Source organism: Procambarus clarkii, chromosome 89, assembly GCF_040958095.1.
Source record: "Procambarus clarkii isolate CNS0578487 chromosome 89, FALCON_Pclarkii_2.0, whole genome shotgun sequence".
NCBI lineage: Eukaryota > Metazoa > Arthropoda > Malacostraca > Decapoda > Cambaridae > Procambarus > Procambarus clarkii.
This window is the reverse complement of record NC_091238.1, coordinates 19272350-19299141: the sequence shown is the minus strand read 5'-3', so window position 1 is coordinate 19299141 and position 26792 is coordinate 19272350. Positions and strand designations below refer to the sequence as shown.

At 40.5% G+C, this 26792-nt stretch overlaps 1 protein-coding gene across 3 annotated transcripts in view; it reads right to left on the bottom strand.

The window, feature by feature from the left end:
- Positions 1-602: 602 nt before the first annotated feature.
- The window catches only part of SCaMC (Short Calcium-binding Mitochondrial Carrier), a 103696-nt gene continuing 77506 nt past the window's right edge, over positions 603-26792 (bottom strand). For 2 of the 3 annotated variants that reach the window (XM_045767058.2, XM_045767059.2), the window contains 5 exons: positions 6335-6446; positions 4322-4480; positions 3434-3703; positions 1945-2260; positions 603-1563 (listed from right to left, as the gene is read on the bottom strand). In XM_045767058.2, coding sequence (XP_045623014.1) covers positions 1370-1563; positions 1945-2260; positions 3434-3703; positions 4322-4480; positions 6335-6446 — 1051 coding nt within the window. In that variant the 3' untranslated portion in view covers positions 603-1369. Of the gene's footprint in view, positions 1564-1944; positions 2261-3433; positions 3704-4321; positions 4481-6334; positions 6447-15242; positions 15738-26792 lie in introns of those variants that run through there. The other variant, XM_045767061.2, reaches the window with a different exon arrangement.

Below are 26792 nucleotides of genomic sequence, written 5' to 3'. Positions count from 1 at the left end.
TTACCACCTTACTGAAGCATTCAAGAAATGTATGTGACCCACAACTATACATTCTGGGTTGGGAAAATAATCAACAGAGGTCACAATCCTACTTACTCGGCTCCCTTTGTTCAAACCGCCTATTTATTCATTTTCAGTCTACACTTCCACGTCCTCCCTCAAGTGCCATCAGCACACACTCCTAGACATCTAGACATCACTTGATCACATGTGGAGGAACACCCTGCACCTTTGGTGAGCACCCTTATATAATACAGTGCTTGGTATAGTATTTCTTATAATACCCTGTAATGTGTACCTTCACAATATTGTGATTACCTTCTTTATAGTATTCAGTCAACCTGCATTGAGATATTTTTTGGACAAAGTTAATATTTTGGAGGTAGAAGAGTACATTCAACAATCGGAGAATCTGATTTTTCGACCGAGTTTGAGCTTTAGCAGTACAGAAGTGAGATGGTGACTACTATTGCTTATTTTTGACAAACAAAATTTCCCAATGTGAAAAGCAGAAGGCAGTTAATTTTACTTCATGGTAATAAAAATTGTAAATCTTAAAAACTAGATTTGATATTCCTTATTTTGGATACAAAAAAAAGAAGTGAGCCATTTAGCATTTTGAATATAATTTCATAATTGTGGTTGCTTACACTTTTTATAATGGTCATAAATATATGGAGTCACAATCTAAATGCATAATAAAATAACTTGCGTACTTTCCTCTACTTGCATTTTCCCACAAATATTAGCATGACGCATGAAGATTATAAGATAATGTTAACTGAGCAAGAAACATTCTTGCCATGTTTGAGGAAAACTGTAAACTGAAAATTGATATAAATTACATTTTAGTAACGCGTATTCTTGCTTTAACCGTGAGTATCTTGTAACAAGATCTACACAGTAACCATTCTCAGTAACCTTTTGCTAATTCAAAAACTTTTACATAAATTTAACTATGTTGGGCACTTATATGTATTTAAGAAAAATGAATTATAAATGTTCATGCATCCACAGGCTCAGTTTTATGTTACTAAATCAAATTGGTGTAGAATTATGCAAGATCTGTGTTGCATTTCACACACTAAATCTCATCATTAAATAAAGTAGTCCAATCAAGAAGTCAGTTCTCAAAGCACAATCATCATTTAATAGAAATCAACGGAACCTTACATATATTTATGAGATTAGAATGTTTAACACGATGTAATATATTGCACAAGTCAAGTTCTACATTTAGGCATTTTACAATTATCGCATATCTTTATTATGTACCTGTATATGCGAAGAACAAAACATATCCATCGGCAATTTTTTTAAACGTGACCAATTTACAAGACCTTACTTAAAAATGGAAGTAACAGATGCATTATGTCATAGTCACACCCAGCGCTTGACGACATTTCTCATATACCACGTAGGAGATGCTTACAGCTGGTGCAACCTTCATGAAGTTGGGTGTAATCCCTCTGTACAGCCCAAACACCCCTTCAGTGGCAAAGATGTGTCGAAACAGCCCTGACATGGTGATCGGCATGTCGTGTACCATACCTGGAGCTATCACTGCAAGAAAATATTGGGTAAATAAATATATATCTCAAACTCTTTAGTGCCTTTACTGTATATTACATTATAAAGCTAACTATTACATATGCTAGAGTAAATGACAGCATGTTCACCTCTCAAAAACATGAACACTCACATGTATATCAATCCATATAATAAACTTTAATGACAAATGAATACCATTTGGAATCATTTTTCAATAATTCAAACTTGCTTCAGGATAAATTAGTAGTAGCAATGAGAGTTCTCCCTTATAATACGACCTTAATATTTTCTCATATCATGTTACTGTGATATTATGCAAATTAGTAGTACTTTTCCATTATGAGATGTTAACAAGATTTACATAAAAGCTGCAGCTTAGAAATAAAAACTAACCTTGTGCTTGTAGCCTCGTACGAACAAGAGCCAGGGGATAAGATGCAAGCTGGCCACACGACGACGAGAATGCTCCACAAGCCGTTATGACAAACACAGATGGATTAGTATTATCTTTGTGATGCTGCACATATGTTTTCTTCAGAGTTTCATATATTGCAAGATCAATGCCCGCATATGGTATAATGCCCAGGAGATTCGGGATGTAACCACGATAAAAAGATCTAAGGCCTTCTTGTCTATAGATCTTCTTGGCTGCATCAAATATGCTACTATACTGGCCAGTTTTTCTTAAGGCTAATCTAGTTTTTAACACCTGAAAATATCAATATTTGACATCAGTATTATTTTTCAATAACTTATGTTGTATATAATTTACATCAGTTAATCAGCACTCGGTATACACAAGCTTTAAAGAAGGTAACAAATTGATGCCATATAGTACATAAAAATACTGTACACTGATTCAGACATTTTTATTTTCTAATTTAAGCAACTAATTGTGTGTAATCACCACCACCTTATCTCACTTATACATAGTGTAGCATTATCAGCCCAGAGACAGGAGAGCAATAAGATGAAATATAATTACTGCATTTTTAAGGTCAAAATCCCAAATTCAATGTTCACAATCCAGAAGGATTATATTAAACACACAAATGGTATATACTGAAGTGTACATTCTTACTTTTAGATTATTTAAATTAACCATTTTTATCCTTTAGCCTTTTAAAGTGACTTTTTAATTATATATAAGAGAAACTTCAGGAGAGGGTAACATGACAGACTTTAAACAAAATGCAAAGTAATGTAAAGAATTTTAAAACCCTCAGGCCTTAAGAGGATATATGGTTGTCATCTTAGAAAAATTATACACTGTACCATTGTACAGCAAATGGTAACTCACACCATATGGAGGGCTCTCAACTGGTAAGAGAGACTGTATCAGGGACTCACAGGACATTATACTGTGAAGGTGTTTTCTGCAGTTATAATTTTTTATACACAAGAAACTACTAATAAATGTTAATGCGTTTGTATTTAGATTTATACAAATAGCAATGCACCCGTAACTGTGTTTTCTTTATGGTTGTGGTGGCCAATGGAAAAATAAGAATGTTGTTTTAGAGTTATAAAGAGAGAAAAAGTGTGAAAGAGCAAGCGAGTAGATATGTACGGTAGTAATATGCACAAAATCTTGTGATTCTTCCCTACAAATCACTTTAAAATTACATTCAATAAGTGCATGGAGAAAAAAATATTCACAAAATATTTGTGTAAATTGTGTGAATTATATTGCAGCAAACACAGTGATCTACTTCATCTAACTGCTCTCCTCTGGGGGTCTGATGATTACACTTCAGCCCCATTTGAATGGCTAGTAAGTTCCTCTACCCATGATGCTTTTGGAATGACCATAAGTTTTCTACTCCAACAATTATCATCATTTTTCCATTAGCAATTTATGACAAGCATAATCAAAACTTACCTCAAGGGGATAAATGGCAGTCTGTGAAAATCCACCTGCGAAAGATCCGGCTACAAATCTTTCATATATCGATAATTCTCTCTCTTTACATCCGCCAAATTGAAGGACCATTCTTTTGGCTTGCTCGTATGCTGCAAACTTTAATGCTGATTCTGGTGCTATCTTTAATACATTGATTCCATTGCCTCGCCAGAGAGATGGCACACCACCTTCCTTCAACATGTACTTGAAGCATTTGGCCAAGCTCTCAAATTGTTTAGCTCCATGAACCTGAAAATCAACATCTATTAAGAATGTGTACATATAACCTTGTATAACTTAATTGTAACAGTTATCTATAACAAAAATATAGTTTTAATATGAATACCAAATAAAATATTTTCACATTTAGTTGAGTTTTATGAAGCATTGATGACGAGCACAACAGTCACTCAAAAAATATTTTGAATGGACTCCACAATAAATACTGGAACCAATTTTCATGAGACTTAGCAGAAATGAAGTGCATGAGAACTTAACATGCAGACAAGACAGACTGCAGAAGCAGAGAGAAGCCCAACAGAAAACTAAATCAAGCTATATATACAGAATTTAAAATATTGTATCCAGCCTCCTCAGATATTTTGACAATGACAATTTTATTTAAGAAAATTGTTAATCTATATTTATAAGTGTTATACCACATAATTGTAGGTGCAATATCATCTTAAACACGTCTGCAAAATGAAGAATATCCCTCAGGCTTACTTTGTACCGAGAATATTTTAGCTGCATCTGAAGGCAAGCTTAAATACAACTCTCCGCACCCATCCTCTCTCCCACCATATTATTTATATGTTTATATATTTATTTATAAAGAAGAATATTGTATTTATAAAGAAGACTGACCTGAAGGAAAACCTTGAGTCTGTCCAGTGGTGCTGTACAAGTTCTCGACACCATGCCAGCAACTCCTCCAGCCACCAGATGCCTCCACCACATACCAGACAACCACTCCTCTAGAGAGAAATCATCTGGTACTGCCAGATCCTCACCAACATCAAGGTTCTGTGGAAAAAAATTCAACTTGAGAACACTTTCATACACAATGGTCAAATCTCCTACCTCAACGTGGTGGTTTAAAATATAGATCACAAGCAGTTTTATTCACTCAACATTTCTATAACTATTTATTTAGTAAAAAGGAAATAACTTATTGCTATATTCAAGACTAAAATTACAAGCACAGTACTGTATACAAGAGCACCAAAGTTGCTCGACCACCGAGGTTAATAGATGCAATTACCGTACGTGACGTGCCATTTTAATGTGCGATTAGCTCTTGATAAGAGATTTACAACAAATAACTAAACCTGGATAAGATTTGAATTATGAATAATTCACCCTGGGTACGGATTAAATTTTTTTTTATCCTGACCATAAACATAGCGATGGTTAAGTGGCATAACACGCAAGTTGTCTCGACCACATTAATTAAGACATTAAAGTAACACTTCTCAATTAAAAAGATGAATACTGTACTGTACTTGCAATATTTTACTTAAAGGTACATTGTAGATATTATCAATCATTGAAAGATTAAGAATTCATGACTATGATCATGAACAGGCATGCAATTATAATTAAGGGTGGATGACTCCATTTTTCACTCTGGTAAAGTACTGTGGGAAGAATGGTTGGTGAAGCTACCGAGAAACTCTTGCGCGGAAATGGAGCATTGAATGGCTGACTACTTCCTTTTTTGAGTAGCAACTCTGTAGTTGCTGAGGCCTGCCCATTAATTCCCATCTTACCAGAGTTCACTCTGGTCAGCTGGACCTAAGTGAGAGTAGTCTCCTCCCCTAACTCCATTGTCCATTAGTGCTGCCACATGGTGGATCTGCATACTTCAGTAGGGTAACTTTTGTAATTCAAAATTTTTGGCAATTTCTGAGATTGAAATGTTATGGGAAGCATAGCAAGCAGTTGATCACCGAGGAATAGGAGGCAACTTGGACTCGTGAAGCTCCCCGTTGTTCAAGGTTTGGCATACTAGAAGTAACCTAGGAGGCCCCAGTGCCACAGCTCAGGCAAGCTACCAAAGTGCCACTTAGAAAGGGGCCTTTCATTCCACTGGATGTTGCTTTATCATCATCAGACTGACTTCACTCAGCTTCGAGTTCTAGCAATTGATGTTTTGGTGCATAGCCCAGTGTCAGAGCTATAAAGTTCCCCAATGCTGTGAACCAAAATCAAGGTAAGCTTCTTAGCGAGCAGTGTATTCTACTGCACCATTTATAAGATAGTTTTACAACTTAGAATATAGAGAAACGCCAAAATGGGAGTTGACTCAATTGTACATAATTTAATTGCCTGTAAGAGCTTCAAAACTGAAGCCTTTACATTGGAAAAATTATCTACAAATAAGCATTTATGCTTCTCATTGTATTTCTCAATATTGTTGTCAGTACACTGTGCTCCTAATTACCATTAAGAAACTTTATAAATGATGACCCCATTTTAACAATTTGTAATGCATGCCATGCACTCTACTCTTGTCCACATGACCTCTGACAAGACACAGGCCCTACAGTAAGAGTGCATCACATTCAGCAACTGGAGCAGGTGGTGTCTGCAAACTTTAAATATCTAATATTCAAATCATCAATCTTGTAAGGATTCTCTCCTATCTTCTAACTGGTAGTGTAGAGGGAAGACCAGGGAACAATGGTATTAAGAGTTTTCAATGTGATACTTTTTAATATGGTCTTTTTTGTGATAATTTATATTTGAAACAAACAGGGTCCCTCGAAGTTCTGGGTGGGGAGGGGAGTGAGAGGTAGTGTGTTCAATTCACATGATGAATAAGAAAAAACAAATTAAAACATTCCATATTGTCTGGACTATCTTAAAAACACTTACTGTAGCATGTCTCCAGTACAAGATAATATCATGAAGATTTGCTGATGGATGGAACAGCAGGTAGTCTCTCCACTCATCAAAGCTTATGTCTAATGTGCCATCTTTGTCCATTCTGTAAAGAAGAAGAATGTATCTTTGTAATACTGTATACTCAAAAGTGCTATTTAACTGCTAAAACTACTTATTTATATACACATCTCCAGCATGTTTAGAATAAACCTTACAAGAGCAGCACTATCCCAGCTGTCAAAACACAAAAGTAGTTTATTGATACATTGGTTTATATGGAGCCTGTGCACATGGCTCAGGTACTGTATTACTATAATGCAATGATTTATATATACCTCTTACCCATGATCTAAGTCTAAAAAGGCAAACCACAAGTTCAGTCCTTAACGCTCCAACTGCTTACTGGCCCCTCTCCACCTGTTCTGTAGCCTAGTTCACTACGACCTTCCACCTATTCATTAATCCTCAACTCCACCTGTTTCCCTACCCTACCCACTGCAATTTACCTTACCATTGTTATTACTGTACATAACCCTGTTAAACAGCTTTAACAACTTAGCATGAACTTCAAAGTACCCACTTTTTAATCCACGATTTCCATACCACGGGTATTTTACATATCTGATCTTAACATTCCCTACAGCCTACAGCCTCATTTTGTTTTTATTTTACATCCCTATGCAAATAAAACTGAAGGTAAGACTACTGGTATTCAGGCATTTATTTACTCCAGGAGCTTACAGGTGTCTATACATCAAATCAGAGTAATACGTTTCCCCTTCACATCTAAACGTTATTTAAAAGTCATTCTGATAACTAACATTTCATCAACTGCTCTTTCATCCACATATCTGATATGATTAGGCTGTTACATAATAGTCTAAATTTTCTCTAAATTCTCAACTTATTCATAAATGATGATTACACTTTAGTATAATTCAATCTTATATTTTACTTCCACCCAATAATTCCCATTAATTGCTGCAGTTCTACTGCTTTATTCATCAGGAATCTAAAAGCATCAACACCTGCTATACATGGGGGTGCAAACAGCCCACGTATAGTGTTCTGTGTACTTATGACAACTTGGCAAAAATGTTACACAAGTCTGACTAAGGAATGTCTCCCGACTAACTATCAAGTTGTCAAGGTTCACAGCTTTTAGCACTATTTTGGCGATATTTTCAAAATAACTAAAAGATGTTATATACAGTACAGTATATACATACACAGTACACAAATACTTCTATAAATATACAGCACACATCATATTTATAGGAAAATACTACTGTACTCTAAACACAGCCAATAGGCTACATCCTATACACTTGTGCTCTGCCATACATTTTCGAAACTATACTTTAAGCAACGACTAAGTACATCTATACACCTATAAGCAGGTCTATACAAAATGACTAACATACAGGAAATATCCAGCTTGTGAGTAGGGTTAGAGAGATGCGCCAGACAAAACTGTAAACGGGTGCCTGCTGTGGGGAAATACAGCATTTAATTGCACTTTGGCCAAATCTTCATATCACATTCTAGATGTGGCGCCACGTCTACGGCTGCAGGAAACTTTCCCCACATAAAACTCGGACAACTGGCTGCACACAGATACATCACAGCAGACATCAATACTCACCTTGATGCACAGTGCCAGCCAACACTTGTTTCCCCCTAATGACTTACACGTGCTAAGCCTCTGGGTTGTGCATTTTACGGGTTTTCAGACCCACAATAGGGGAAGGTACAGTTTAGGGACACAGGCAAACACCAGTTACAACATTTGACATCCACTAAAGTAACAAATGAAGGTGTGCCTAAGATACATGTACCGCCCCTCTTAATCTCCTCCTCTCGTTTCCTCAACTTCACGCCACCATCATGGCTTATCCACATGCCGAACACTTACACTATTCTGTAACCCAAGCAGAAAAAAACAGGCAATGTTAGTATGGACATAAAGCCAGGTGAACGCAAGCATAATTATGTAGGAATAAGCTTTAGTATAATGCGAGTATGTAAATTAGTAAAATAAATCCTATCCGATTTTCATCATTATCTATAAAACGAGAAATCTGGGCTTCGGCTGGAAACATCGGAGAATAAACAAGGAGCAATACGGAAGCAGTCTCTTCCATATATTCAATACCACCAACATACCAGCAGACCTAACCAACAACTCTTCAAACTGGTTGCCAATAAAAGCTACCAACAGTACTTTATTAGTATATTACACAATGCTAATGACTATCTAAACAACCACTTTGTCACTGCGAATAACCAGAACAAATAATGCAGGTTCAAAACAAAGTATCTAAATATTGGGAATGGTCGATACATATGCTATATAAAACCGAAAACTAACAGTGCTTTTCAAGGTTGAGAATATTGTACCCGTGTTCCAGACTTGCCTCATAACTAGCTGTGTAAAAATACAACTGGAAATCCTCTGGAAATCCTCTAACATCTCATTGTGTTTCATGGACTAATTTCAAACAACAGGGACTCAAGATACACTTAAACCTTTACTGAATTTCAGCAAATTTTATGCAATAACCGAGAATTGAAAATAACAAATTAGTCTCAAACTGTCCACCACAAACCTGAAATGTACCAAACCTAACTAGCCCAACAAATGTAATGGAATCCTACAAATATTATGGAAAAGCAATGGTGTAATTTTCAGCAAAAGTTTAAAATACCTATAAGTACTAGAACGAAAACAGATTGACAATTCCAGCAATTTTTTTTTTCGGAGGGGGGAAGGCGCAATGCTCGAAACGAGTCTTGAGTAAAATCTCAAATTCTGTTTCTTCCAAATAAATATTCTGGTGTTTTCACACTAAAAAAAAAAAAGTACTGTAATGTACAATATTTCCATTCAAATTCGGGCAAGCTACCATTACTTCTGTAGCCTTTGTCTAATGCTGGAGCCTAAGTAAGTTGAGAAAATATGTTCTCAATTTTAGTGATAAAGACAAGACCTACCGTGTTTTGGCAGGAAGGGAAACCAAGAACGAGGGAAAAGGAGGACAAAGGGAGAGAAGAGGTAGTCAAGGAGAAGGCAAGAGGGTAATGGCTGCAGGAATGAGATGTGTGTCTCAAGCGTTTTTCCTTCTCTCCGAGCCCAGCCTAGGGCCAGGCTTGACTTGTGATAACTTGGTTCAACAGGCAGTTGATTGCTGCTGCTTGTAGGCCCACATATCCACTACAGCCCAGTTACTCCAGCACTTCTTACAAGAACTTATCTAATTGGTTCTTTAAAAAAGCACACTACTGAGGAAGTGCATTGAGGAGAAATGAATGGGTAAGCCAAGGGATGCATTGGTAACCCATGGGTCAATGGGTTACCAATGGGTGTGCAAATGAGTGAGGAGCACGGGGCCAACACTTATGCAGGAGAGTGAACAAAGATGGGGGTGCACAGGGTCAATGGGTCTGCAAGTGGTAGTGGTGGAGAGCCATAGTGCTCGAGGTCAAAGAAGGAGAGGAGAAAGGGTGCACGAGGTAAATGGGAAATGAGGGGTGGTGGTGCACGAGGTCAATGGGTGAGCAAGCGGGATGCACAAGGTCAAAAGGGTGCACAAGGTCAAAGGGTGCACAAGGTCAAAGGGTGAGCACGGGCTGAGCACAAGTTCAACAAGCGAGCAAGGGGGTTGGGTGCACAAGGTCAATGGGCAAGCGCTGAGGTGTGTACAAGGTCAACTTGCAAGCGAGTGGGGCTCTAATAGTGTCAACTTGCAAGCGAATAGGGCTCCAACAAGGTCAACTTGTAAGCGAGTGGGGGGGGGGAGGCCCTGTGTCAGGTTGAGGGGTACATAAGATCTACGTTAAAGGCGAGAGACTAACATCCGAGACTAACATCCAAGACCAACAATACCATATGCAAAACAAAAGCACACCGCACTACAATCTTCAATCCTTGTCGTACAAAAATAATCCCAGATGGGATTGGGACCTCGAGAGAAAGCGTTGGGTGGGATCTTGCTTGTCATGGTGCCGAGTGACCTTGTGACGTCGGCAGCCGTGGCAGTCTGCAGTACTTTCAAACGAAACCCATGTGTCTGGACTTGCTGTTACTCTCGTATTGAGCATGACTGATATTGCACAGACACAGTTTAACAATAGCGTAAAAGTAACCTGTCTCCTTAAGCTGACTACGTCATCTACTTCGTCGTTATCACAATTTGTCTAGTTAATATTGAGCTAGGAAGTTGTTGAACTATTCTAAAATTTGTAGAATTATTGTACAATCGGCAGACATTTTCCAGAGCCTAACAAAAGTCATCGTAACTAAGCCTATAGGTGCCAAGCTATGTCACTTATAGGCTTAGATGGACACATTTGAAGTACTATACTCTAGAGAACTTGGTACTGTTAGCAAGTTCTACAGTATGTCCTCACACCGGTAAGGTACGTCTAATGTGTGAGCACTATGACCCCCCCCCCCCGTCCGTAAAAACACAGTGTATCCCGCTTCTCTATGAATAAACACTTGAGTTAACTCAAGTCCTGGACTATGTATAGTTGCTAGTTGATTAGTAAACAACTGTGGTGACCTTAACCCCGCACGTGGGGTGATAGGCCATATCCCCAACACCAATCGCAACCTCAGGACAGGTATGTTGATGACGCAGTTTGAGAGGGTGGGTGTTGGAGGGGGCGGGCTGCTGCTGCTGCTGCTGCTGCTGCTCCCGGGTCAATACAGCACCAGCAGCACTCCCGGCTGTTGCTGCTGCACTCACTGGCCCGCGGAAAAGGAGGTCACAATGATGGATGCAGCTCAACCTCTCCCTCATCCCACTTAATACGTCTGTGACAGTGCAGCAATATATTCACCTCAATGGGCCAATAGGCCTTCTGCAGTTACCTTGTTCTTTTCTTAATAATTCTTCACTAAGATAAGGGTAATTATACTCTGATTTAGGAAGTGCCTCGGAGGTACGGCGAACGTATCACTTCTGGGTTAGGAGGCACATTTAAAACACAGGCTGGATTCGATATAAAGCAAAATGTCAACACTACCAGCCTATATTTCACGCCGAGAGGAATTATCAACACCAAAGGCCTATGACATTTCAACACTCTCCCTCTACACCTAAGGGGCATAACTGCCCGGCCTCTCACGGTGTTCAAGAGAACTCTTATAAATGTCTCCACCTCTAAAGGCTATCTGATCAACTAGGCTGGGAATTATACGTCAGGATGCGAGCAACCACCTCCAACAGCCTGGTTGACCAAACCCCTAAAGCAGAAGGGCTGGTCAGAGACCGGGCCGCAAGGGACTTCGACCCTGGGAATTACTCCTGGGTAACTGCAAGATAAGGTAACCCCCCCAGAGGAGATTCTAGGCTACTTTTCCACAGCAGAAGAAATCTCTTAGCCTAACAATTCTTACCCCCCCCTCCCCCAGCCCCCGAATAAGAGTATTGTGTTGAAGTTACAATATACAAAATACACTCCTGACAAGTTAGTGCAGGCACCGAGTCGACAGGCTCACCTATACATAACCTGCAGAGTGTTTGGAGTTCTACTCCCCGAGCCCGGCCTTGGGCCTGGCTCGACCCAGGTTAGACTGCATGATAATGTACTCGCCTAGTTGTGCTTGCGAGGGGGGGGGGGTTATTTGGCTACTCGGGACGAAACATCCATGTAGCACGGGATATAGTGATCACGTAAGCTTGCCGGGGGGGGGAAGGAGTGAGCTTTGGCTTTCAACTGTCAATCAACTAGTGAGATGTATGCCGTCTGCTGCACACCTACAACACCACTTTTATTCTCTATATTCAAAGGAAGTGCCTACGAAGTAAACGCAGAGCCACTTAAACGGTTCCGTTTGAACCTACAACGCCGAGACTAACCTCGTTTAGCCAATGAAAACACTCCTATAATCTTGAACTCATCGAGTTGTCCACCTGTGCATTAACCTGTTATTTCTTGCCATGCTATGAGGTAGGAAAGCGTGCGGGTTTGTGTTCATGGTTAGGCAGCTTGTATCCAAGATAGGTCTAAAGATGTTAGGTTGGTGCTTGAATTTTAAATGGGAAGGGAAGAGAAGGGAATTATCAGGGGGAAAACGCCAAGCCATGACGACTATAAGGCACAAGAATTATCAAATTTTTCCCCCAGTTAATGGACTCTGGGAAGACTATGAATTACACCGTAAAACTCCTGGTAGACCCGCATACTATGTACTATCTTTATTTCCGGTCTGATGTCCGTGTTTAAATTTGATATTACTGCACCTTGCCTCGACACATGATAGGCACAAATGTATGACTAACCATCCAACGTGATGATTTTTGCATCATTATGTACAAAACACGGATTATACTGCAATCCAATAATCGATAATATGCGCTTTTGTTCAGCCTAACTAACCATGTTCGAAGCTATGACGCAATGTGCTATTCACATCCAGATCGTACTGTATACACCCCCAAATTAATGTGTCACACACATTGCGCTAATCTGTGACTAAGTATAGTACACATGCATTATAAACAGTTAATTTGTATTTGGAATTTTTTTTATATTACACCTAAGGCTATTACAAATCCTGAAGATATTGCTTTTGTACTTTCTTCGTTGGGTGAAGGTGGCTGTGGCATGGGTTGCAGGACATGCGAGGGTCGCTCGGAAAATGAAACCCCTTCATAAATAAAACGACGACCAAAATGTAATTTATCGGGAGTGCATCAATTCGACACACGGTTCCCATTGTTTTGCAACAGTATCATTCCAACGACTCGGGTTTCCTCTATATCACTCCCGTAGACGAGTACTGGCGTCAGTGTAGGCTAAGCCTCTTGGAAAGTTTATCGTGATATGTCATAGATCACAATAATGCAAACATTGCAACAGTCAGGAGAATTATAAAATGAATAAACAACTCTCAAAAGGGACGCCACACAAATTACTATACTCTATAGTAATCAGATACTGCTGCTATCTCGTATGGAATAGTGTTCAGTCCTCGCGATTCCTTTAATTTCAAGGCAGGCGAGCTTGTAGAGCTGGAAAGTGTCCAGAAATCATCACTACATTCATAGAACTGGTGATGCATTTAAACTACTGGGACCAACACAAAATACTAAACTGTACTCTTTCAAAATAAAGACGAGAAAGATCTCATAAGATACACATGGAATATATTAGAAGGGAAGGATCTAAGCATACACAATAAAACTACCAATGCAGAGAGATATATGGTAGAAAGTGCAAAATAAATCTAATGAAAAGCCGGGGGAGGGGGTGGAATACCTTAACCTTGAGGTTACCTTGAGGTGCTTCCGGGGCTTAGCGTCCCCGCGGCCCAGTCGTCGACCAGGCCTCCTGGTTGCTGGACTACGTCCAGCATAAGCACAATTAGAGAACAGTGTATACATTAGAGGTTCAAGACTATTTTAACAGTCTTGAACCTCTAATGTATACACAGCTTTCTAGGGACAACTGGACAAGTTTTTACTGGAGGGACCGGATCAGCCTGGCTATGATGATTATGTGGGCCTTCAGGCTACGAAGACAACCTCAATTACCAGTTAATAGGTAATTGTGGACACACACACATTCACATACATACATATTCTCACACACAACCCTAAATAATATTATAGCTTTGGGAAACAAAAATCCAAGTTCAAGAAAAAGCTCTACAGTTTTTGTTTATATACTGTACTGTATTAAATATCGTGTCCAGTAAAACATTGGGTGGTAAATTCATTTCACAAGATGACTGCAGAAGTTGGGGGGGGTAGAATAGGGAAAGGGCAGCGTAACCGTCCAAATTTGTTGAAAGACACTATGGCGAGTTACCTAGTAAGCCTACAGCTTTCATCTGAATAGCTTCACCAAATATAGTAGAGGAACCTACACCAGGTGAGAGAATAGGACTTGCACACGATGAAGTAACAATGAAATATTCAACCCTACACAAACATTTTAAGATCATTTTATTTAGGCTAAAATTTAAATTTCCAGAATTTTGACATTTTGTAAGCTTTCCCTTCGTGATACACCAAGTCGTCGATATATAAGTTATATCGGCGCCAGAGCTAAAATAAACTAGTTCCTTGGAGGCTACCATTGACGGAAGTATCTAAGAGCTCACTCTTTGCGCAGTGGTCGTGGGAGACGGCTATCACATGTGCGGCCTTAACCGAGGCCTATATCAACATTAGGTCTACAAGTAAGGTTCCCAACAATAAATTGGCACAGTACCAGAGGAGGAAACTATATATCCAAGACCTCCCAAGACCTGATTTGTCAGTCATAAGGTCAGCCAGACAGTCTCGAGGACATCTGGCTAGGGCAACCCAGCAGTGGAAGGAAGCGGCTGTAACATCAAGGAGCGGCCCAGGAGCTACATTCTGACAACCACGATTGCAACTAACATCCACAAAAGAAAGTATTGAAACCTAATAATAATTAGGTTGCAAAATGACAAATCGGACATGTGCGTTACTCAACATGAACTGTTAAGTTAGCATCAAGATGGTAACTAGTTAAATGAACAGTACCTTTTATCATCTCCATACTGCGCAAAATTGCATAAATTACAATGTCAATCAAAGACCAATAAGTGTGGCAATGGACTATTGTAAAACGCATCACTTGCCAGACAAGTGTCTGGATTGCGATTTATTAAAACTAAAAAATACTGGCGATGAATGACAACCATGTCCTTGTAATTGGTCTCTGGTGTAAATCCTAACATCCTGTCCTTCACAAGCACTATGTGCAATACTGAGTAGCTATGGTATGTGCATATCTAAACAAATTAAGTGCATAGTCTATACTCAATTACACACACGAGGCAGAGTACAGCCAGGGACAATGATAGCCTAGGCAGACTGCATGCACTTTCCTACCCTCACCCACACATACCACATACTTGGTACAGATACACGGCCTCCCGTCGTCCTCCTCAAAGATGATGAGCTTCGCCAGGGAGTTGGACAGTTCGATGATTGAGTCTATGGTGTCAGCAAGTAGCTCGGCAGCCACATCCGAGATGACGTCCACGTTGTCATCGTCTTCGTCGCCAAGCGTCAAGTCCTGCAGAATGGGAGTCCGAGACACTGCTTCTTCCGGAGAACACATGCCGGGGAGAAGATCTTTGGCAGAGCGCCTGATAAGCGTCTCTTTTCTTTCCTGTGGGCAAGTGTCGGTAGCGAGATGCTCCGGTGATAACGCGGTGTCTGAACGACTGTTTAGTGTTTTGGGTGATGAGCAGCACGAGGCGGGAGGTGTTGATGGAGGAACACATGTTGCCATAAGCAGCAGGAAGAGATGGAGGGGTGAAGTTATCACTTGCAGTTATACAGCAGCAAAGCTTTACGGTAGGTTGCGGCACTTGTGGATCACAGTAAATTACCTGCTAGCCAGTGGTCGTCACTCACCACCACGACTGAACTTGCATCAACGAAGACAAATCAAACCGGACAAGTATAAACAACAGGCACTATAATCTGACACTTTTGCTACCTTCTCGCTACCAACACAGCCATCATTTACTGCCCGCACCGAGCAGTACTAAACACACAAGTGACTCTGAAGCACAATAACCCTAGAGTGGCTGGCTGGTGACTGCAAGGCTGTCGCCTCCAGCCCTGAGTGCCACCGTGAAACGCTCCAGTAGTGTTTCTCAGTCGGTCGAAGGCGGCCTTTACTCTGCGTCAATATGACGGTCACAAAGTCCAGAGCCATAAGAAGTATTCCCAGCTCTTCAATTATGTGTTGGACTGTATGGTGAGTGCCCGCGTATAGGGCGGAGGGCCGGAGGGAACGCCAGCCTACATTGGACTGTGAGGAGCGACTGCCAGCGAGACTGGCCGGCGTGCGCCTTGTCAGTGCCTCCACTCCCCCGCCACGCTCACAATCCTGGAACACCGCGCCACCAAACCAAATACCCTCTCAAAATCACTAGTATCCACTTGTGTCGCCCAAAGGACAAAACACATGTTTAATTTTCACACAGTCAATACATACAGTACACAATGCAGGCTAGTTTCAAAAGTTATGAGAATTCCAGTTATGTGACCATGCACGAAGATTTACGGATATCCCGGGTTTCCCAAACCAAGAATTCCCCTATCGTGCACTAACTTATAACAATTATCTTTACAATGGGTTGCACTAGGACTAAAGGAACTCTGGAAACATAACTGGATAAAGACAGCCAGAAGCAAAACATACTATTGGATAGCCTAAAAAGTGATTAATTTAACATTTATCAAAGGTACGGAAAAAAGGTTCAAGCAACGAGACTTTTTTTTTTAGTTAATGATATCGGCAACGGCTCGGCAAGGGTAATCACGACAAACAAGTTTGCTAAGCTCATCCACTGAACTTTCCAAAATAATACATTATAAATTAACATGTACATTCGCCCAGAAAACAAATCGGTGAAGCCTCATGCAGCGCTGCCAGCCGCCAGGTTTTGTTACGGGCTCACTATAACCCGTGCTACATATGAACACAAGAATAAAGGTAACTGCAGAAGGCCTATTGGCCCATACGAGGCAGCTTCTATTTATAATCACCCAATCCCACATATATATACATGTCCAACCCACGCTTTAAACAATCAAGGGACCTCATCTTCACGTTACGCAGTAATTGGTTCCTCAAATCAACCCTGTTACTGTTCATCTACTTGTACACTTCAATCAGGTCACCCCTAATTCTTCGCCTTTCTAGAGAATGTAATTTAAGCTTTGTCAAGTCTGCAGCTTTTGCATATGATAGGTTTCTAAGTTGGGGGATTAACTTTGTCATCCTACGCTGGACGCGTTCTATTGAATTTATATCTATTTTATAGTACGGCGACCATACTATACGTACCATACATGGAAATTTTAATCCAGAGTAGCTAAATCTAAAAACAATAGCCAGGCTTTGTGCACTACTGGAAATAAACGTTCTTGGTGTGTTAAAATAAGTGAAATGGAAATTAGGCTGAACGTAATCCTGGTTAAGTTTTAAAATCGCCAATCGATTTATTTTATCGACAAAAATTGAATATAGAAATAGTATTATAGGGGTGATGTAACATGGGTACGTTCTACTCCCCCAGTCAGGAAAAAACTGGCCTTGAAGCTGGCTCCTGTACACAAGTCTGCAGCTTCTGAATGTCGCCACCCTAGCTGTGTGGTCCACTTGGCACCCTACCACACCTTTACTATGCAACGTTATACTAATTTTCACTCAATTAGTTCATATCATGAAGGGAGAAACCAATCTTCTTGTAAAAAAATACCTTTTAACTAAAAAAATTCCAAGTATGGGTTACGAAAATGCTACAAAAAATGTATTTGGCTTTCTTAAAATTCCTTATGATACACGTAACTTGCATAATTAAATTCTGGCGGATTGGGGATGTGAGCTAAGTTAACACTCAATCCCATCCACCTGGAACTTCGTCAATACAGTCTTAACGACTTCATTACCCATTTCACGTGTAAACACATTTTCAGCAAGGTCACTTGTTTGTGATGGGTTCGCTCCTACGATAAAGGCGAGATATACAGGAGTGATAAGATAGATCCACTGAAAAGTAGAGATGTTATAAATACAATTAAGAAAACACTTAAGATATCCAGGGTTTTACCCTTCTACAGACATGCATAAGATTGACAATGTCAATTACAACGAGGTCATTGTCACTGTATAAACAAAGTCCTTTTTATATTATCAACTAAATAAATTTTATTTCCAGCTTAAGACAATTTGTGCAGTGTAAATATATTAATCTAGCCTAACCACCTTGGCTCGGCGGCTCCTTGTAAAATTGAAGACAGACTCTGGCACAAAGGTACCCACACGTCACCTCTAGAAAATGGAAAACTGTCTAATACTTCGGCCAGAGGAACAATTTTGGCACTGCCAATTAAGTTCCATTAATTAACTGCCTTCTGGATCGTCACAAGAGTGCATTACCACCAAAGTGTTTGTGTCAACTTACCGAGAACACGGTCACCAGCAAACATGGCTCCTCATAATATCTATTTGAACAAGTACACGTGAAAAAAAAATGATAAAACCTGTGACATTAACGTTATTGCAAAAATTCCTGTCAAACTGGCATCACTTGCCAAGGCATGACCTGACAATCACTGCCCGTAGCTCATATATATTTTTTCTTCAACGAGATAACAAGGGCGAGAGCGTGCATTTTATGTACTATACATTACGAGTATTTAGTATTTATGTACTATACATATACGAGAGTACATTTTATGTACTGTATGGCCCAAAGCATAATTCGTAATATCTGCATTTAATGTTATCCACACCTCGTTGCCCACATCAGAGTTCCAGGTTCTGTGAAACTTGTAAGTTGCTGATAAAGTCTACTATTAGTCTACTAAGCTATTTCGAAGACATCGGAAATCATCAACAGTAGAGGTATGACAATCTTGAATTGGAAAAAATCTATTACACACAAACGACTTAATGACTAAATTATAAGAAAAAGATTTAACTTCAACTAAGCAAAACAACTTTTCGTCGAGTAGAAAACATGAAAATTACCAAGAGAACCAATTCAGAGAAATAACTTGCATACATTTAAATTGATCACACAAGTGTTCTTTAAACCTGATCCTTACATAGTTTCTAATCCCTTTATGACTATTTAGAGTTATATCATGAAGTAACTAAGTAACCTGGGGTGGAACCTCGATAAACTGGAGGACAGTACAAGCTTTCTGTCCTTGACAACGGGAATTGTATTCTAAACTTTCCACCAAAACACATTCTACCTTTGGCATAATGTTTGAATTCTTGTTTAATCCTTTATGCATGACAAGCTACTACATTCATGTGCCTTCCACTAGATACAAAGACCGTCCATGTGGTCTAGTCAACCTTGACCAAATACAATAATTGATTAGACGATTATAACACGTGTCAATATACCTTCAGTTTTATGAAAATAGTGCTTTCGAGTGTCAGGTGTGGGTGGTTTCATGGATCATCTATCATCATCCCCCTCACACAAAAATCGGAATAGGCCTATGTAAACGCCCATCAAATAGCGCGTAAAGCACACACACACTTAATATAACAAGTTTGGCGATGAACTCTTCCTTTTTTTTTTTTTTTAAACCTACCACAAAACTTGCATAACTTCTATAATTTGCGCCGATGGCTTATGTTAGTCTGGTGTTGAAATACGTAAACAATTCTAAAGAGTTCTCACAATTCTCACCCTTTGGGTCTTTCAATATCGATATTATAGCCCAGCCTAAAATTATAGTACTCGCAGTAGCTGTTTGGTCTTAAGAACCAATATAGTGAACGATCATCAAAAAGTTGACGTTGTATGTTAAATTTGGCCAAATGCTATTTTTTTTTTGTTAACCACAATATAGACCCAACCTAACCACTTCGAGCAGTTCTAGGCCTAATATGCGCTATCTTAGGCCTAATGTAGCATATATATTATACTATGCCTAGGAATGTTCAAATTTTGTCTAGTTTTGTTTTCAGGATGTATAGAAAGAAATTTTTGGTGGTCCATCACTACATACAGTAACTATTTAGTCGTAAGTACTACCATTTGAGAAGGATGGTTTGCCATATTAACGATACAAGTTTTGATTATGGATAAGTTTATCATCCATATTAAAGATATTCAAATTTTAAAATTTTTAATTTTTTTTAATTTTTTCAATTAATTTTTAAAATTCTGTATCTGCATCTCCCATTGTCGCTGTTGTCACACAAGTCATTATTTTGGTGTGCTAAACAGGCAAACAAATTTCTCCCTCGCAATTATGTTGCCCGAGCCTCAAGTGCCTGTATGTGGGCAAGCCTGTATGTGGGCAACTCGATTATGTGTATCCACGAACACACCCTGGAGGATCACCGTCTTGACACTTACCTAGACGGCACAGGAAAGTGACTGCTTAAGTGACAAGTTTCGTGTCCAGTGATAAACAATCTTTTCTCATAACTCTGGTCATGTCCGCTCCCCTACCACCCACCACAGCTTTGGCTAAAATATAGGTCACCCATCCAGTCGCTGACAGATCCAACGATGCTTAACCCGACTGACCAAGTGACAATCACTTCGTTCACAAAACCACAACAGTTCATATGAATGGTGTCCCTTAGTAAAGAGTCAGAATGTTTTGTAGCAACAGTCACTCTTGTTTATGCTTGAAATGGGTTCTTAGGCTTACGTTATGACTCGGGAGCGATGTTCTCAAATCATTAATTTACTTTCAAAAGAAAGTAGCCCCCTTCCCCTCCCCCCCCCCCCCCCCACACACACCGCACATCGCCTACTGATCAATAACCTAGCCGGCATCAACCCCCCCCCCCCCCCACCAAAGAATCCCTTCCCTGCTGCCACCCCCGTCATTGTTCTAACCAATTTTTAGCGGATATCAATATTCAAATCCACTATAACCAGGTTAGCAGTCGTGCCTGCAGGTAACCGTGCGCCATGTTCTGGTTAATTCAACAAACATGTTAAATCACCAAACTTGATACACTATGTAGTTCACTCTTCGGAACTCCATTATTCTGACAACAATAAGTCCTGTATGCAGAGCACGTCAGAACATGGTTGAAAAAAAAAACAATTCTTTTTATAATTATGTATAGTTCTATCATTACTGTAAAAATGATATCGAATCATGTTGCCTCATCGTGCGTACAACAGATTTAACAAAACCTCAATTCACAACTGACGGAGAAAATTACAATATGGGATGGTTATAGGTATAAGCAGCATGGACCAGCAAGGAAGCTGTGGTAGACGGCAGGGATGGATGATGCAAGAATTGTTGGGCGTTGCCAGGGACCACGGTGGACCGCTAACACCTGACGAACTGTACGCAGGTGTCAGTTACCTGGTATCTAACCGCAAACATTCTGGAGGGCAGGAAACAAAACACTGCCGCAAGGAGCATCTCATGCCTTTTTGAAAACTGGGCATAGCACGTCATCTTAAGAGTAGCAACAACTAAGTACAAGTATGTTTATTGAGATAAAGAAATACATCTCAAAGGGATAGAGTAGCTTAGGCTATTTCTACCCCCCTACAACTACGTTATTGTTTAAAAGGCAGGTTTAACGACATGATTACACCCAGTTCTTTCACGGTGCCCTTACTTTCTATAATGTGGCTTAGTGGCATTACCCTGAGGTGCTTCCGGGGCTTAGCGTCCCCGCGGCCCGGTCGTCAACCAGGCCTCCTGGTTGCTAGACTGATCAACCAGGTTGTTGGACGCGGCTGCTCGCAGCCTGACGTACGAGTCACAGCCTGGTTGATCGGGTATTCTTTGGAGGTTTGTCAAGTCATTATACTTGTCTAATTTGTCATTATATGTAGTTCCTCTTTTTATTTCTTAGTTTTCACCGTAGCGCAAGAACTGTAGCTTATCTCCATAGAAGAATCCACTTTATGATGCCAAACATCCCCACTGATGTACTGGCTACACTACAAATTGTCAACGAGAAAATCTGCCAGTACCATCACAGTATGAGCCACAATGAATTTGTTAATATCTAAACTATTACTTAACGAGCGGCCTTTTATTTAAACTATATATAACAAACAAACGTTTTGATGTTTTACAATAAAATCGTTAACGAAATAATTGACATCGAGGACTGAAAAATGCCAAGATATAATAGGATTAAACGCCATTCAAAACATCTGGCAAGGGCAGGGCTATCACAAGGTTGGCAAAACACACCTTTGCCAACATGACTACCTAGCAAGTCTGGCGAGGAACCTTTGTACTGGAGGTACAGTCTCTTAACACAACAACGTCTCGTCGTTCAGCTTGTGCCAAGTATTTGCCCCCCCCCCCCATCCCTCCCCTCCCCGCATCTCAGTGTTTCACCTCTATCTTCGCATTATCAAATGCACGCACGTCACCGGTGATTGATAAAGATTAAGCCACCAAAGAGGTGGCACGGGCATGAATAGTCCGTAAGTGGTGGCTCTTTTGAGCCATTACCAGTATCAAGAGCTGATACTGGAGATGTGTGGAGGTGCGACTGCACCCTGCGTGACGGGAGATGTCTCCCGTGCGTCACCGGTCACATCATCCAGTTTATATAAAATCCAACACAGTTTGAAAAACAAATATGGTGTTAACCATAACTTAATATGCGCCCTCTCCTCCTCCATTCCACGAAACCCGTCTATTAGCACTACAAGCACCTCGACTTGCTATCTGTATTATTGATTAGCATAATTACATTGGGGAGTTTTGTGGGAAAAACCCGGTTGATTGTGGGCATTGGTAAGACTTATCTCCGCCAGACATTACAGACATGTCATTGGTATACGTCAGGCTGTGAGCAGCTGCGTCTAACAGCCTGCTTGACCAGTCCAGCAACAAGGTGGTCTGGTCGAGGATCGGGCCGCGGGGACGCTAAGCTCCGAAACCATCTCAGGGTAACCTTAAGGTAACCTCAGGGTCGAGTCAGCATACAGAACCTGTGTGTTATTTACCATTGTAATGTACACAGTTTTAAGTGGACGGGGTCTAGATCCTTCAAGTCATCATGTACAACTTGACAGGTGTTAATTCTGAGGTGAATGTCCAGATGCATGCAGCATTACTGACTCGGGTTGTTAACCGGCTTTGATAAGCATAGCGGTGATTTGAGTTGGGGAAAAAAATTAACTTGCACTTTTTTTTTTATTATCCCCAACTGTGCTGTGAAAGGCTGGCAGGTAGGAGACTAGTACCCGCATGTCTTGTGAGGCCAAGTCTTGGTCCCATTCCTAATACTTTTCAGTATAATTAGTGTGGTATATATAAATCCTGACATTATGTGTCGGTACATTTTTCATTGAACGTGAAACAATCCCCAAGGCGAGACTAATGACACTGACCTCATGAGCCATCAGTCACTTCCTGACAACTCCAGTTTTAAGCCTCATCCAACAATTACTGTCCGTGCACTAAGCCCTGGAGACAGACGCTCACGGGTGTGCACGTGCTCTAGTGCAGAGTTCCCTTCGCGTTGGTATTTACTGGTCACACACCTGGCACCGGTACCGCCTGGGACAGTGTTTTTGTCTTTACACATAGGCCCTACGCCAGGTGTTCTTCAGGTCTGCTGACATTTCATTAAAGTGTCGACATTCTTCAAGGCGACCTTCAATAGTTCCTGGGTACGGCGTAGTGTTGTTTGTGTGTGGTGGCCGATGACGCGATGAATGCAATCGCGGGCAGTCACAAGCTGGTGTGATGGAGTTACGGGATGCTACCAAATATTACAACTGCTTTGAGTTTAAGAGAACGGTGTTGGCATTCTTCGATAAATGTGTCATGACCCTACTTACACTGTAGTATATACGAATATCGACAGGCAGGGCCAGATTACCCAATAGGCCAAGTAGGCCATGGCCTAAGCACCCACCAACGCCGTTTTTTTTTTTGTTCCATAAAACTGGACAAGTATCAAACCTGGGCTATGAGGATATTAAGGCACAACTTGATATAATTACTAGAACGCATCAAAATGATATAGAATCAACTATTACAGATGTGTTTTTTTACAGTTAAGGGATATATCATTATCTGAAAGTGGCAAGTCAATCATACGACCACTGCTGCACTCCAACGATGTCTATTGCACCATAACAGTTAAGCAAGCACAGCTGACTCACATTGGCTTCCATGCTGTAATGCGCCTTAACTACATATATAGGCTTACGTATCCACATTTTCATACATAAATTATCAGTACTGTATAATGGTTTATGAAAAAGATATAAACACAGCCAACCACACAAGCCTTCTCAGTAAACATACATCTCATTAAAATAGCCAATTAGTGTACATTTTCTTTTATCATCCAACTGTTTTGGTGGCTTTTTTTTAATTAATTAATTTTGGTGGCAAAAAATGTCAACTAAGTGGCCTGCATTTTTGAGACACGACGTAGGTAGAGAGGCCATCACGTGAGGCCAATGTCAATACCTTCCCCTCCCCCCCCCATCCCTTTGAAACTGTGCCAGACACCCCCCCCCCCATTTGATACACGTTCACGCGCACACGTGTATGTACACACTTGTTCATTCCATATACAGCTTCCAATACAGATATAAGATTGAGAAGTGGAGAGTTCACTCATTCACTCTCAGGATTTAGTTTTTATATTTTTGTCTGCATCAAAGTTCTGGAGGTAGAGGTACTAATTTTTAACTGTCAGAGTACTCTTAGAGAGAATCTCAGAAGCGTCACTTACAGAAGTGAAAAAGTCAAGGTATGGCTATTTTCCTGACGAGAGACTAGTGTCCGCTATGTAACAACACTATGCCCCATCATATCTTCTGGCAGTGAACACGCCTTTGTTGTTCAATGGGAGTCTCTGCCACAGAATGAAACTACGTCTGACCCCTGTTAGCCACCCTACTGGTCTAACTGTCGTGTGCGCGCGTGTGGTTTGTCTCCTGATGCAATGTAGGTAGTGGAGGGTATTATATCCTTGAGAGGTGTTTTATGGTCTCGATAAAACACTTAAAATATAGGCAGTCTTAGTGATGAGGATGAATTATATCTTATCACAACCACCAAATCGAACTTTTTATGGGAATCTATACTCCCGTAAAATGCTAATTATTATTATTGTTTTAGATTAAGCTACTCTGAACAAAAAGTTGCAAGTAGCACAGGCTATGGTGAGACCTGGCACAGGAGCGGGGTTTAACTATGGGGTAAAATGATTGATTGATCAAGATTAAGCCACTCAAAAGGTGGCGCGGGCATGAATAGCCCGTAAGTGGTGGCCCTTTTGAGCCATTACCTGTATCAATAGCTGATACTGGAGATCTGTGGAGGTGCGACTGCACCCTGCGTGACGGGAGATGTCTCCCGTGGAGGTAAAATAAACATTGAATAGCTTTATACAGGGTGAGGCATTGTCCACGGATCCGTAACTGGTTGAACTAGGGACCACTAGAAGCCCACATCCCAGTTTATCCGTAATGTAAGGTCCAGAATATAAAAAAAAGTGATAACCCTAAGCGTCTTTAAGCCTAAGTCGCAGCTTTCTCCTGTTCCCATCTCTGCCAGGCGCCGGCTGGTACCACCTCACTCAATTAACAGCCCGTTTTACAAGTTTCTAACTTTCGTATACAATAGCTGAATTGCCCGAACCATGGACCCATGAACAGAAAATGGGACATGTCAGTTTCGTGAGCCTCTGAAATTTTCAGTACATCAGTTTTTGTCCTTGGAAAATCATGTCAAAATACAGATCAGGTTGCTCTCACCCTAAGACAAATTCCACATTCCGTTATTTTGTGTACTCGTTTCAGTTAACTGTGACGATTCACAAGGTAAAGCATTAAGGTTATTACTCCAGGTTAAGAAGTTATATTTCCTCGTACCGTACTTGAGACTACCAGCAGGAGATACTTTCACTGTAAACCTAAAGCAAATATTTTAAAACATACATCTTTAATACTCGTTTCTGCCCGTCACCAAACGAGACTAATACGGCTCACTAGGCACAACCCTTCAAAATATAAAGGCAGTTCTAATATTATCTAGCAATACTAGGATATAACTTCCACTCCAGGTATCAAGTCAATCGCCTGACAACGTTTGCGTCATCTAATGGTTTCCAATCACACTGAAAAATTAGGATTGTCAAGGCTAGCCACCGTGCAGACTGGTACCTACAACAGGCTTTATGCTCTATAAATAACTTTAGCAAGTCATTCGGGAATTTCCTACTGCCCTGTTCATTGCCACCTCGACTCGCCGCCCTCGAAGGGAACACCCAAGAGATCCCCGTGGTGCAGTGGTAAGACACTCGCCTGGCGCTAAGCGAGTCCTTTGGCCTGGGTTTGTATCCTGGCCCAGGAGGATTGACCGGGTGCCAATCCTTAACTATAGCCTCTGTTCTCCCAGCAGCGAATGGGTACCTGGTTGTTAAACGATTTAGCTGGTCGTATTCCGTGGAAAAATTAGGATTAAGGACCTGCTGGAAACGATATGCGTGCTAATAGCTTTACAAGAATGTTAAAACTCGTATATATAAAGACAAAAATAAAAGTGTAAAAGGTGATTTGTCCACATACCTTACATCATTATGAAATGCAGTGACAAATTCCGAAGAATTATGAAGTCTTATCACTAATGGTTTCTCACTGTTGGGATCTAAGCCTTTTAGGCTTACCGAAAGGTTAAGTCAGCTACTGACTATTCCCCAGAGTGAAACCCGCAACACCCAATAAAATATGGAATAATTAATTCGGGATAACATTGTTAAAACCCTGGCCAGGTACCTTATGTATGCTTGCTTCATCACAAATTTCCATACCCAACAGCCAACAGTCAGAAGTGTTAGTCAAACTTCCATTACTGCAGGTTAAGAAATTATATTTCTTCGTACAGAACGTGAGAATGAACACTGCGGGCTCACCATAGCCCGTGCTACTTTGAACTTTGTTTCA